The sequence below is a fragment of the Myxine glutinosa genome, chromosome 9 (genome assembly GCF_964187855.1).
Source record: "Myxine glutinosa chromosome 9, kmMyxGlut1.1, whole genome shotgun sequence".
Lineage (NCBI taxonomy): Eukaryota > Metazoa > Chordata > Myxini > Myxiniformes > Myxinidae > Myxine > Myxine glutinosa.
In genome coordinates this window covers 92172987-92187215 of record NC_136269.1, presented here as the reverse complement: position 1 = coordinate 92187215, position 14229 = coordinate 92172987, and the positions used below count along the sequence as shown (strand labels likewise).

The 14229-nt window shown below is 42.3% G+C and overlaps 1 protein-coding gene across 1 annotated transcript in view; it reads right to left on the bottom strand.

Moving 5' to 3' along the window:
- Window positions 1–10891, bottom strand: part of LOC137435225 (troponin C, skeletal muscle) — a 55128-nt gene extending 44237 nt beyond the window's left edge. Inside the window, exon 1 of the mRNA XM_068128826.2 lies at window positions 10765–10891. Coding sequence (XP_067984927.1) covers window positions 10765–10767 — 3 coding nt within the window. The 5' untranslated portion in view covers window positions 10768–10891. The remainder of the gene's footprint in view (window positions 1–10764) is intronic.
- Between the last annotated feature and the right edge of the window lie 3338 nt (window positions 10892–14229).

Here is a 14229-nt window from a genome sequence, read left to right as displayed (position 1 = left end):
GAATCCAACTTACACCAGGACACTGTACAGAATAGTGTGAGAACTGAGTGATACGAGCAGTAACACCTCAGTACCAATCAAGGCAGAATGTTACTAATCTGGTCTCCTCATGGAGGCGTGAGTTCGAATCCCACTTCTGACACCAAGATGTGGAAGGTGAGATGAGAACAACTGATCTTGCTTCAAGTTCAACAGTTTATTGAGCATTGCAGGTGGAGATGGATGAAAAACCTTAAAAGACACAATGAAGACTCTGTCAGGATGCAGTCGTTGACAATTTAGGAACTTACAAACTTCAGGGCAATACTTTAATGTATTCAATGATAAACTCTGTTACCATTACCGTTACAATTCACTACAATTGAAGAGTAAATATTTTACCAATGCAATCTACTAGCAATTGAACAATTCCGATCAACTATCTTCTGTCATTAATTCAGGTTTTAATTAATAAAAAATATTATCGTTAACCATTAAAGACATTTAGTTAATAACAATTCAACATTCCAATTTCACTAATGACGACAATTATTCTGTAGTTGACCAGTAAAAATATTACCATACATCAACCGGTAACCAAGAGTAAAATTGCTCTCCAATAAATGTGCAATACATACAGTACTTCTTGTTATTAATGAATATGCCCGAATGTATCAGTTAATATAACAAGACCCAGAACAAGATGGATACAATACCCTGAGCATTCGTATTTCCATAGCAATGCAAACATTACAGCCATAACAGACGAAACAGTCAATTAAAACAAACATACATTATTCCGTGGCGTGATTAATGCAACACTCACCCCCGGTGACAGCTACACAGACATGATAGAGATAACGGACTAGTCCCGATGTCCACGACTCATCGGCCATCGACCGCATGGCTCGCATCAAGATGGCAGAACCCATGACGATGAGGATCATGGGAGTTTACAACAGTTTTTGCTATAAATGCATGATAAGTGTTTTACTTATCACGGTCATCTCAAAACGATCATCCGAATATTCTTAAGTACCGTAACAACTTTTTTTTTAAACGGAAAACATTTGTTCAACCAATCAACTCCGTGCACCGATAATTCACAGAAGTCGCCGACCGGCACAATAACCGAGAATCATCGAGAATTCACAGAGGAATAGTAATGAACGGCTGAGGCCGATATCTACTTTGCACTAACGAATGAAGAGAAGGTGGGAGGTGGAGGGAACACCTCCATGGGTCCTGAGCCAACCCATCCCTAACTCCACATTCACATTCAACAAAGATGAGATCCCTTCTCTGCTCGATATCAACATGGGTGAAATTAGCATGTCAGAGGTCACAAGAGCAGTCAATAATCTGAAGAATAACAATAACACGTGGACTTGATGAGATTTCAGCAGAGCTCTTGAAGCATGGTAAGAACATCAGTGCAACAAAGCTCACTGACCTCTTCAATAACATCTAAATAGCTGAGGATGTCCCAGACGACTGGAGTAAGGGAGTCATCATCAAACTGCCGAAAAAGGGTAATCTCAATTATTGCAACAATTGGAGACGTATCACATTGTTGTCAGTACCTAGGAAGGTTTTCTGCACAGTACTCCTTAACAGAATGAAGGTGGAGGTTGGCAGTGGCCCTCCGAAAGGAGCAGGCTGGCTTCAGAAGCAACAGGTCATGCTGTGAGCAGGTCTTCATGCTCAGGGACATCGAGCAGGGTCTGCAGTACCAAAATCTCCTTGTCATCAATTTTGTTGATTTTAAGAACACTTTTGACAGCATACACCGGCAGTCTCTCTGGAACATCATTCACTATTATGCCATCACCAAGCAGCACATTAACACCTTTGGTGCCTTCTAGCACAACTCCAGCTGCTGTGTCAGAATGAGCAAAGGCCTCTTCGACATCATCGGGAGTTCGCCAAGGCTGTATCCTGACACCCTTCTTGTTTCTCCTGGTCATTGACTTCACCATGAAGAAGGTGATGGTTGGACCAGAGTTTGATGTATCATGACAACATCGTCTGATGGACTTGGACTTTGCAGACAGCCTTGCACTGCTGGCCAAAGAGACGCATCAGCTCCAGGAGATGATCACCGACTTGGAGGTATGTGGTAGAAAGGTTGGGCTGTGCACCAGCGCTGAGAAGACCAAGCCGATGCCCATCAACCAGCACCAATGGCCGCCCATCCCTAACCTTAACAGTCCATCACCATTGGGAAACAGAGTGTTGAAGAGGTCAACCATTTCACCTACCTCGGAAGCAACATCTCCAAGGATGGTGATGCTGCGTTTGACGTATTTTTACTTGTAAAACCGAAGATTTTTCAAGTATATTGGTCGGTTGCGTTTGTTATTCTGTCTGTTTGTTACTTGCAAAATCGAAGATTTTTCAAGTATATTGGTCGGTTGCGTTTGTGGTTCCCGTTTGTGGGTCTGTCTGTCCGTTTGTCACCGGCCTACAAGTCACAATTCTAAACCGATTGTCATGAAACTTCACATAGTTGTAGTGGTCATCACAATTGAGAAGCCTATTGATTTTGAGGTCAAAGGGCAAAGGTCATATGAAGGTCAAAATTCTAAAATCAGCATTTTTCATCCGATTGACTTGAATATTGAATATTGAGTCAATAAATTTGGGAAAGATGGTGAGAGCGAGAGCGCAGTGGCCAGACGGAAGCCAAACAGTTCAATCTTGGTTTCATCAGACCACAGAATCTTGTTTCTCACAGTCTGAGAGTCCTTTAGGTGCTTTTTTGCAAACTCCAAGCGGGCTTTCATGTGTCTTTCACTGAGGAGAGGCTTCCGTCTGGCCACTCTGCCATAAAGCCCAGATCGGTGGAGTGTTGCAGTGATGGTTGTCCTTCTGGAAGTTTCTCCCATCTCCACACAGGATCTCTGGAGCTCAGCCAGAGTGACCATCGGGTTCTTGGTCACCTCTCGTACCAAGGCTCATCTCCCACAAATGCTCAGTTTGGCAGGGCGGTGAGCTCTAGGAAGAGTCCTGGTTGTTCCAAACTTTTTCCATTTAAGAATTATGGAGGCCATTGTGCTCTTGGGAACCTTCAATATAGCAGAATTTTTTTTGTGGGTTTCCCCAGATCTGTGCCTCGACACAATCCTGTCTCTGAGCTCTGCAGGAAGTTCCTTCGACCCCATGGCTTGGTTTTTGCTCTGATATGCATTGTCAGCTGTGAGACCTTATATAGACAGGTGTGTGCCTTTCCAAATCATGTCCAATCAATTGAATTTACCACAGGTGGACTCCAATCAAGGTGTAGAAACATCTCAAAGATGATCAAGAGAAATGGGAGGCACCTGAGCTAAATTTCAAGTGTCATCGAAAAGGGTATGAATGTGATAGTTCAGTTTTTTCTGTTTGATAAATTTGCAAAACTTTCTAAAATCCTGTTTTCACTTTGTCATTGTGGGGTATTGAGTGTAGATTGATGAGGGAAAAAATGAATTTAAACGATTTCAGCATAAGGCTGCAACATAACAAAATGTGAAAAAGTGAAGGGTCTGAATACTTTCTGAATGCACTGCAGCACAACTCCACTCCTCTGTGTGGATACACGTAAACACTTACCCGGGCATTCAACACTACTTAGATACATCAAGATGGCTTCGCGACATATGGAGCATGCTAATCTACACAATTTTATCTTGACTAAGGTATTTCTTTGTTTACCCCCACAAACATAAAAGTACTTATTTATTTTCTTGCTTGGGCATTATCTCAGGCACCTTTTGAGCTAGGAAGCTGATATTTGGACATGACAATGACCAAGTGATTTGGCTGTAAACGGTGTTTTTGATTTACTGATTAATTGATTTATTGATTAATTAATTAATCAATTAATTATTTAATGTTTCAATTCAATACTTAATTAATTTTCAAAAAGTTACAGATTCGGATGAAGCAGTGGTGGTTTTGATATGCTATTTGCCAATTGATTAAGATATAATTTTAATAATTTTAACTATACAATTAATCAATTAATAAATCAACTATTGTTTTTCTCGATTTTCGTCATACCTGTCAGGCTACTGCCTGATGCCTTCTTGTTTATTTCCGTGTGTGTGCGTGTGTGTGTGTGTGTGTGTGTGTGTGTGTGTGTGTGTGTGTGTGTGTGTGTGTCGTTGGTTCAGTAATGGTTAGGTATCAGCCTCACCTTGTTTCCCATGATGGTAATCATATGCTTTCTAATCTCCTGTTGAGAAGCTTTTATTTTATTTCAATTAAATTATATACTTGAACAATGAAGAATACTGCGTATCGTATCAACTAGACACAATAAAGTGTCTTCTTGGCACTTTCAAACTCCTTTAGTTTATCAGTACTTCGACAAAATACTGTTAAGTTTGTGGGGGTACCAATGAAATACCTTAGGGCCAGGTAGGAATGTATCGGGTAGTGTGCTCCGAATGTCGCGACGAAGAAGAAGAACCTCCATGTAACTCAGGAGGGAATCCGTTAGGCTGGATGTCGCGTAAGGTCGTATATTTGTCTACGTGGTGAGGGGTGGAGCTATGTTAATTAGTTAGGGTTTAAGGAATAATTCCCTGTGTGTACTTGCCTCTGTGGTTTTTCCCTTTTTCCTTATGACACTACACTACACACACTACCAGCCAAGCGATCGGCGCGTAATTATAAACATTAAATAAAGCCACTGGATTTGGACATTGCACACTGCCAATGATGCCACCAGCTAAGTCATCACAGGGGCAGACGAGAGGTGATGATTGGTCAAGGCAAGATGGACTCTTTGATTGGAGCACGCGCGGACATCATCAGATGACGTTCGAAACCGGGGAACAAAAAGGCTGAGGATGGCCATTTTCTCTCTCTTGCGCTGGGTTATCGTTGCATGCGGTCGCAGTTTGTGCTCGCTCTTGGCGGTGGCATTCGGGTGCTTGCTCTGTCCCTGGCTGCATGGAGGAGCAGACGCATCCTTTCCCTGATTCGTTGGTGCTGGCTTCGTGACGGCTGTGTGTGCCTGAGAGACCTCAGTGCTTGGTGGAGCTTGGGATGAGGACGGAATGAGGGCCTGCTCACTTCACATTCGGCGGCTAGCAGGAGAACGGACTTCGCGCAGAGGGCATGTTTTCCCGCACGTGGACTCGGGGACCCGTTCGAGGACGGCCGGGGTTCAAGGGCCACTCAAAGCTGAGTACTAAGCAGACAAACTGCACGAAAATTTTATTAATGTCATTGATTTCTCCCCTTGTGTTGTATACGAGTCAATATGGGGGGCGCCCCAATTAGGAATTAGATTTTACAGTGCATTTTTTGTTACCTGCATTTCTTTTATTAAACCCGGTATTGTTGCATTTTAATTCCTTGCCCTGTCCCGTTTATCTCTCGGTATTCGGAAAACCATCCGTGCAGGTAAGCATCGTCACTCTCCGTTCCCTCGCGTGTGAAGAAGATCCGCCATAGTCTGACTGAATGCCTCGGAGGTAAGCTGATCGGCCATTTGTCCCTAGGGGATCTTAATCCCGGGAACACGACAATACTTTATTTACTTTTCTGCACTTTTTTACACTTATACTGTGAGCTGTAAATGGCTGCTGCTGTGATTTTTTTTGTTTGTTTATGAACTCGTTGCTGTCTTAATTTCGGATTTCTTTTTACATACAGGTCTTCAAAAAAGTTTTTAAAGAGAGAAAGAGGGTGGGTGCGAAGTTGTTTGCCCCGGGGCCCGTGCTGGATCTCAGTGCCCCCTAACCCTATCCCTGGTCATGCTGCCCAAGCACTCTTGACAAGGCTGTTTTGGGGTGGTTTGCCATTGCCTTCTAGTCAGGGCAGGAATTTGCAATTTTGCCAGGATGCTGGGGATAACTCGCCTACTCTTTTTGAAAGTTTAATTTCCATCAACACCCTCAGTGCTGGAAGACGGGTCCTGATGCATGTGAAACACCTGGATGACAGCTTATAGCTGGGTTGGGATTCGAACCCAGACTAGACAATTTAAAGTGACCACACATACAGTCACGTGAAAAAGTAAGTACACCCCATGTAAAGTTTTGACTTTTTCAACATATTTCAACATACAGCTATTTGATCTTCATTTCAACAATATTGACAGATAAAGGTGATATAATACAACAAATATCATGAAACATTTACATTTTGTAGTCCATTGTATAATTTAAATAAACATAAATGCAAATTTCGCATGTGGAAAAAGTAAGTACACCTCCACATTTATCACTACTTCAAATAACTAAAATTAGAATCAGGTGCACCAGCTCAGGTGCAAATGATTAGAACATCGTTAGAGAGGATCTTGGAGGAACCTGTCTTATTTAAACCTCAGACATTTCGTTTGGTTTGCTCTTTGTTGTTGAAGTGTGCGGCATCACCATGCCTAGATCAAAAGAGCTCTCTGAAGCCTTCAGAAAGAAGGTTATAGATGCCTACGAGTCTGGGAAGGGATTTAAAAAGATCTCCAAACAATTTGAAATCAAACATTCGACTGTCCGGAAGATCATCTACAAGTGGAGAAGATGCCAAACAACTGCCAACTTGTTCAGGCCAGGCCGCCCCAGCAAGTTCAGCCTGAGAGCAGACCACAAGATGCTGAAATAAGTCTCTAAGAACCCCAGAATGTCATCATGGGACTGTTACATATTTAGGTGAATGTATGTAAATTACCATTCAGGTTGCTTATCCGTGTGTATTATATTAAGGGTTGTTGTGATGGGAGGGTCAGGAGCCCTTCGGAACCAGTGGCCGGAAACGGAAGTGGCCGGAAACGGAAGAAGAAAAGACACGAGGAGAGAAAAGGACGGTGCTTCTTTTTCCTCGCCCCGCGACGACGAGAAGGTGGAATCGACCTTACGCTGCGCGGAAACCGCGCCGTTGCGAAACGTCTGGCGAGAGGAGTTACCTGGGCGGTAAATACCTTTTGACACGTCCAGTCACCGTGAGTTCGTGCACGAAACCAAGCGTCCGGGACAGTTTGCCCCGTCTACAAAGACGCGTACGGGTCCGCACGTTGGGCCTCGCTCGCGTCGAAAGCCGCGCTGGGTTTTGGCCCCGTCTACCAAGACGCGTACGGGTCCGCACTTGGGGCCTCGCGCACGTTGGACGCCGCGCTGGGTTTGCCCCGTGGCTTGGCAAGGAGGTGCGCTGCAGCCGCGGCCCCAGTCCGAGACGGCACGTTTAGAGCACGTCCGCCCGGGGCTCGTTCAACCGCCCGTGTGCGGAGAGGAGAGACATTGACCACGGAGGGAGTCAGGAGTGGGGCTCACGTGAGGAATGTATAAGATTAAGATGGCCATCTTAGAGTTTGTGTAGATGAGTTCACATGGTTGTAATATTGATTGTGCCTGGTTGTGTATTGTTGATTGCTCGGGGAAAATCTCCGTGGTTGTGTCTTTGAAAGTGTTTGGTATCATTACCATTGGAAATATATACTTGCACATCAGTTGTCGCCTGGGTGAAATTCCTATGGATTGCGTGGCGAATGCGCCTATATAATACTATTTGCTGGCGAAGGTCCTCTCACGGTCCGGGGGTCACCGAGACCTGGTATGCACTGAGGGGACCACGTAACAGGACCTACAGGTAGCTCTTGCCACTGTTGATGTCAAAGTGCACGAGTCTACCATAAGAAAGAGGCTGCACAAATTTGATCTACATGGGAGGTGTGCGAGAAGGAAACCGTTGCTGTCCAGAAAGAACATCAGGGCAAGACTAAAGGATGCCAATGAACACCAAGGCAAAGACCAGCACTTCTGGAACAATGTGCTCTGGACAGATGAGTCAAAGGTAGAGCTATTTGGCCACAGTACCAGAAGACATGTTTGGCGAAAACCAAAGACAGCATTTGACCACAAGAACCTGATACCAACTGTAAAGCATGGTGGTGGAAATATTATGGTTTGGGGCAGCTTTGCTACATCAGGGCCTGGGCAGCTCACCATCATATAATCCACTATGAATTCTTCATTGTACCAGAGGGTGCTTGAGGATAATGTGAGGCCATCTGTCGGAAAGTTGAAGCTCAACCGAGGATGGACCTTGCAACATGACAATGACCCTAAACATACCAGTAAATCCACCAAGGAATGGCTGAAAAGAAAGAAATAGAGGGTTCTGGAATGGCCAAGTCAAAGCCCGGATCTAAATCCCATTGAGATATTGTGGGGGGATTTGAAACGAGCTGTGCATGCAAGAAACCCCTCAAACATCGCACAGCTGAAAGAATTCTGCATGGAGGAGGGGGGGAAAATTTCTCCCAGTCGATGTCAGAGACTGGTAGACAGTTATAAGAAACGCCTACTTGAGGTTGTTTCTGCCAAAGGGGGCAATACCACCTAATAGAGCCAGGGGTGTACTTACTTTTTCCACATGCAAAATTAGCATTTATGTTTATTTAAATTATACAATGGACTACAAAATGTAAATGTTTCATGATATTTGTTATATTATATCATCTTTATCTATCAATATTGTTGAAATGAAGATCAAATATCTGTATGTTGAAATATGTTGAAAAAGTCAAAACTTTACATGGGGTGTACTTCCATTTTCACGTGACTGTATACCTGTAAACTCTCCTGCTAGCCCAATAACTATACATATCTGATCCGATCTCATACATCACATTCTGCAGTTTATTTGCAAGGTTACATTATACTTTATACTGTGTGGTTTGCCATTGCGTTTCCAGCAATAGTCAGGGTCAGAATTTGTAATTTGGCCAAGATGCTGGAGATAGCTCACGTACTCATGGCGTAGGGCACCGTGGGATCTTTAACGTCCATCAACTATTACCGGCAGACAGGACACCCAGTTTAACGTCCATCTGTGGGATGGCACGCACACGTTGACAAATCATCCTGCCTGTGCAACACCAGGATGGCAGTTTATAGCTGGGTCGGGATTCGAACCCAGGCTAGATAGCTCGTAGAGGCTATCTAGATGGCTTAACATCCACGGATGGACGTTAAGCTGGGTGTCCTGTCTGCCGGTAATAGTTGGTGGACGTTAAAGATCCCACGGTGCCATCGTGCCAGCCTATAACTTACCTCTATGCCATCCTGCCAGCCTATAACTACAGAAATATTGAATGAAACAGAAAACCAAATACTGCATTGGAGTCATCAGAAGGAAGCATAAAAAGGTAAAGAGCAAGGATGGAGTCATCAGGAGGAAGGGAATAAGCCATACTTTCCATTTCTTGAAGTATTTGTTAATTTATTGAGTGGTTATTGAGAGTTCAACGTGGTTACGATGGTTCTACCCATGAATTTTCAAGCACGTGAGATTTACACAGGATTATAAAAAGAAAATAATAACTTTTTAAAGATAATATTAAGTTTTAAGAAACTTTTAAAGATAATTCATTGCAGGTATGTTGAGACAAGCAGTGAAAACACACGTGGTTGTCACCGGAACCTTCTCGCGTGAGTTTGCATTACTAACTATAGTGTTTTGGCTTAATCCTCCGGCACAGCAGATCGCTCATAATCTTACGGGGTGCTACAAACATCTGCTCGAGGACATATCTGCCATGCTCCCGCGTTTGGCCAACCTCTGCGAGAGTATTTTGGGAAATCTGCTGCGTCGGTGCAAGGGAATGCAGGGAATGGCTGCGAAAGCGCTGTGTTAGCAACTGTCACTTGACCGCTTGTGGGAAGACCCCAAAAGGACCGAGCCGCGATGGGAGCTGGCCGAAAGTGCGAGGGAAATAAACTGGAACTTTGTTATGCCTCGTGTGTTCGACTGAGGCTTCGGTAATGTCGACCTGGAATTTTGAAAGCGGGCGACTCAACGCGACAGTATTCATTTCAAAGCACACAAGTTTCGAGTGCTTTTCAACAATATCAGAATTTTAGAATATATATTTTTGAGATTTTAAAAACCTTTTTTTTTCTTTTAGATAAAAACAACAAATTTTAGAAACTTTTTTTTTTAGAAAGAAAACAAATTTTAGAAACAAAAAGTTTGTAGAAAGAAACAACAAATTTTAGAAACTACATTTTTTTTTAGAAAGACAACAAATTTTTGAAACTACATTTTTTAGAAAGAAACAACAAATTTTAGAAACAATCTTTTTAGAAAGAAACAACAAATTTTAGAAACAAAAAGTTTGGAGAAAGAAACAACAAATTTTAGAAACTACATTTTTTTTAGAAAGAAACAACAAATTTTAGAAACAATCTTTTTAGAAAGAAACAACAAATTTTAGAAACAAAAAGTTTGTAGAAAGAAACAACAAATTTTAGAAACTACATTTTTTTTAGAAAGAAACAAATTTTAGAAACTACATTTTTAAAGAAAGAAACAACAAATTTTAGAAACAATCTTTTTAGAAAGAAACAACAAATTTTATAAACAAAGAGTTTGTAGAAAGAAACAACAAATTTTAGAAACTTTTTTTTTTAGAAAGAAGCAACAAATTTTAGAAACAAATATTATTTTTTAGAAAGAAACAACAAATTTTAGAAACAATTTTTTTTTTTTTTTTTAGAAAGAAACAACAAATTTTAGAAATGTCAAAACAAATGTCGATTGGCCATAATTCCACGAGAAAACGTTCCGCCTCCTTAATGTATATACCAAGGAGCAGCGAATTACAAAGATTTTCTTACCGGTGAATCTCCCACAAAAATGTTGGAATTTCATCATTTTTTTCCATGTTAGTTCAGATCGGTAATCACTCTTCATAGGTCTCTATCCTGCCAACAAGCATGCTCAGCATGGGTGTTAAAAGAGCTAATCACAGGAAAACTTTTGAGCTGCCTCTGCCAGAGACGTGCTTACCATTTTGGTAGATCTTTCTTTCTTGCACACTGGGGATGAAGGAGATGTTACAGACCACTCTTCCACAACACCTGTGAGAATTCTCACCAAGTCCCTTAAGTACCCAGGCCCAGAATAAGGCTGGTGAAGGCATGACCATTTTTAGTGTTCAGGGCATTGATGGAGGTTTGGGTTACCAAACCGTGTACGTTAAACGACAGTCTTGTTACATTTGGAAGAACTGTGTAGCAGAAGCTTCAAGTTACGTACACAGTTTTAATATCATCGCAAGTAAGAAAAGTTTTGAGAAAAAAACAAAATGTATGTAGAATGTAATCTAATGTAAATAGTCTTTTAATAACCACTCATTGAAATCATGCTAAAAACATCTTGAAAATATACACTTCATAATCATCCACATTCAATAATCATTATTTTGTGGAATTAATCGATGTGATCTTTGGATCTACAGTATAATACTGTGTCCCTCCAATTTTATTTTTTATTTAAAAAGAATAACATTGTGATGTCCATACGTGATATTTGAGTGATGTGGTAGGTAGGTATACATGATAGGTATACATACCTTAATTGTAGAGATGCTGTTGGTTGTAAAATGGCAAAAAAATAGCTGCTACAATAAATAAAAAGAACCTCCACAATGCGGCATGTGTGTTCAAAACGGCATTTTCCTTTGTTGATTAATAATGCCATAATTTGCCGCAAAGTGCGGTATGTATTAATCCGAAAGGACAACATGGTTGCTGTTGCCGTTTAACTGCCTATACTACCTCGGCGCGTGACTTTTCCGACATTTGGAAGAAAAAAACCCAGAATTATGAAAAAAAGCATAAAATCCAAAATGTTTTTTGCCAGAAGTGGCATCTCTACTTTTATTGACTGGAGCAATTATTTACATACTATTGGGGTCACCCGTGGGAATCCCACGGGCATGGACGTGTGTGACATTTGGACATCTTCATTTAGTTGCTGCACCTTCAGTTTTACAAAATGGTTGCTGCCAATTTATCAGATCCACAAATGATGTAATCTACACAATGTATTTACTTCTGATAACATGTGAATGCGTGTGCATGCACATGGGAAATACAGTTTGAAATGTGTTATTACATTCTCACATAAAATGTGACTTCAAGAGCTCAAATCTTCTCCCTCCTCCCCCCATCCCTCCCACATCACGCACACTGCACCAGGGAGTGGATCACACACACACGGGGGAGTGGGTCACACACACACACACACACACACACACACACACACACACACACGTACACCCACACACACATACATACACACATACACACATACACACATACACACACACACACACACACACACACGGGGGAGTGGGTCTCACACACACACACACACACACACACACACACACACACACACACACACACACACACACGTACACCCACACACACATACATACACACATACACACATACACACATACACACATACACATACACACACACACACACACACCTCGTTTTTTCATTTCTGTTCCTCACAATTCTGTCTCTCTTATTCACAGACACACACACACACATACACACATACACATACATCCACATATATATGCACATACAGGGTGGGCCATAAGTAGCCATACATAGGGTTTTTAAAAGTGGTCGCAGACGTATAGCCACAGATGAAGATACAGCGGACAGAATACTAACAAAGCTTACACGGAGTCCCCTAAAAAGTACACGACGGTTGTCTGCAGAAAGCGGTGTCAGCAGATCGAGTATCAGGTGCATTTTGAAAGCAAACAAATGGCATCCATACAAATTGCATATGGCGCAGCATCTGAGTGAAGACGACCCGGATAGACGGATGGAATTTTGTGAATGTGTATTAAGCACTTCCGTTTCCGGTCCCTGGAGCAAGGAAGCGTCTTTCGACCACTGGACGGCAGCAAAAGTTAAAGTATTTTTTCCATTCGTGTTTTCGTCAATTTCTACTCGTTTTTTATTGTGCATGTGTTGCAGGGTGTTTTCCAGTTGGTGTTGATTTGCAATTCTTGCAAACTTTTGTATAATTTAAACATTTTCTGTCTCACCGCGTGCGCGGCCTGGTTTCTCTCGGCTTCCCTACCCCCATAGGTGTTCTGTGAATTTAAGTTATTTCCTTTGCTGTATTGCTTATTTCTTAGAGTTTCTCTTCTCCCCCTAACTTCCCCGAACATCGACCACTTGTCTAACGTTTTAAATCTCTTCAAAGTCTCTTCACGTCTCTTCTCGTCATGTCATGTCACGTCTCTTCAAAGCTGTCCATGCGCGCACGCTTTCGAAGTTAAGTAACTTTACAATTGTGTTTTGTCGAAACTGTATCTTTCTTACGGTGTGCGTAACTATTGGTGTGTCTTTAATAGTATTCTTGGTGTTGGTTTTTCATACCTGTGTACAGAATCGTCGGTTAGTTCGTGTCGTGTACTCTGACGCCTAGTGTAGTACTAGTAGGCTACCGTGTCTGTAGTACTAGTACAGTGTGTCAGTGTAATACTGACGTGAAGTACAGTGTGTCAGTGTAGTACTGACGCTATCGTGTCAGTGTAGTACTGACGCCTAGTGTAGTACTAGTAGGCTACCGTGTCTGACCTTGGCTTGAGGCTTTGTTTCTGTCTCAGCGGTTCTTCGATTGCGCTCGCAATTACTTTCGTTCTCTATTTTTCACGTTTCACGTTCGGTCTCTGTCTCTGTTTTCATCTCAACTAAAAAATAAAAAAATAAAAAAAATAAAAAAAATCCCTTCTCTGTTCTTATCCGTTGTTCGTTCTTATTTGCTCGTTGGTGTTTCGACCACGTTGTTCGTGATCACGTGTTCACGTCGTTAAAAAATGTTTCAACTGTCCCCTGAAGAACTGTATTCTGTCATATACTATAACACCTTTTTCTTCTTCTTCTATAAAAGGATGCTTTCGACTTGCTCACCAAATCTATTCATTCCAAAAAAAAATTCCATCTCTTACAGTTACAGTGCCTCTTTCATCCATTCCCTAAACTCTCCAGAACTCCACCCATCCTTCAGCGTCCTCAAATGTATTTTTGATTTGAAGGTCTCAAGAAACTTATTTTGCAATAAATGTTCGTTTCCCATTAATCGTACACTTTCTAAAATCCAATCTCACCCCTCCCCTCCAAATCTTCCCCATCACCCCTTCCCTCCAAAACTTCCCCATCACCCCTTCCTTCAAAAACTTCCCCATCACCCCTCCCCTTCAAAACTTGCCCATCACCCCTCCCCTCCAAATCCACCCCCTTGCCCCTCCCCTCCAAATCTTCCCCATCACCCATCTCTTTCAAATATTCCCCCTTGCTCCTCCCCTCCAAATCTTCCCCATCACCCATCCCTTTCAAATCTTCCCCCTTGCCCCTCCCCTCCAAATCTTCCCCATCACCCATCCCTTTCAGATCTCCCCCCTTGCCCCTTCCCTCCTAAACTCCCCCCACACCCCTC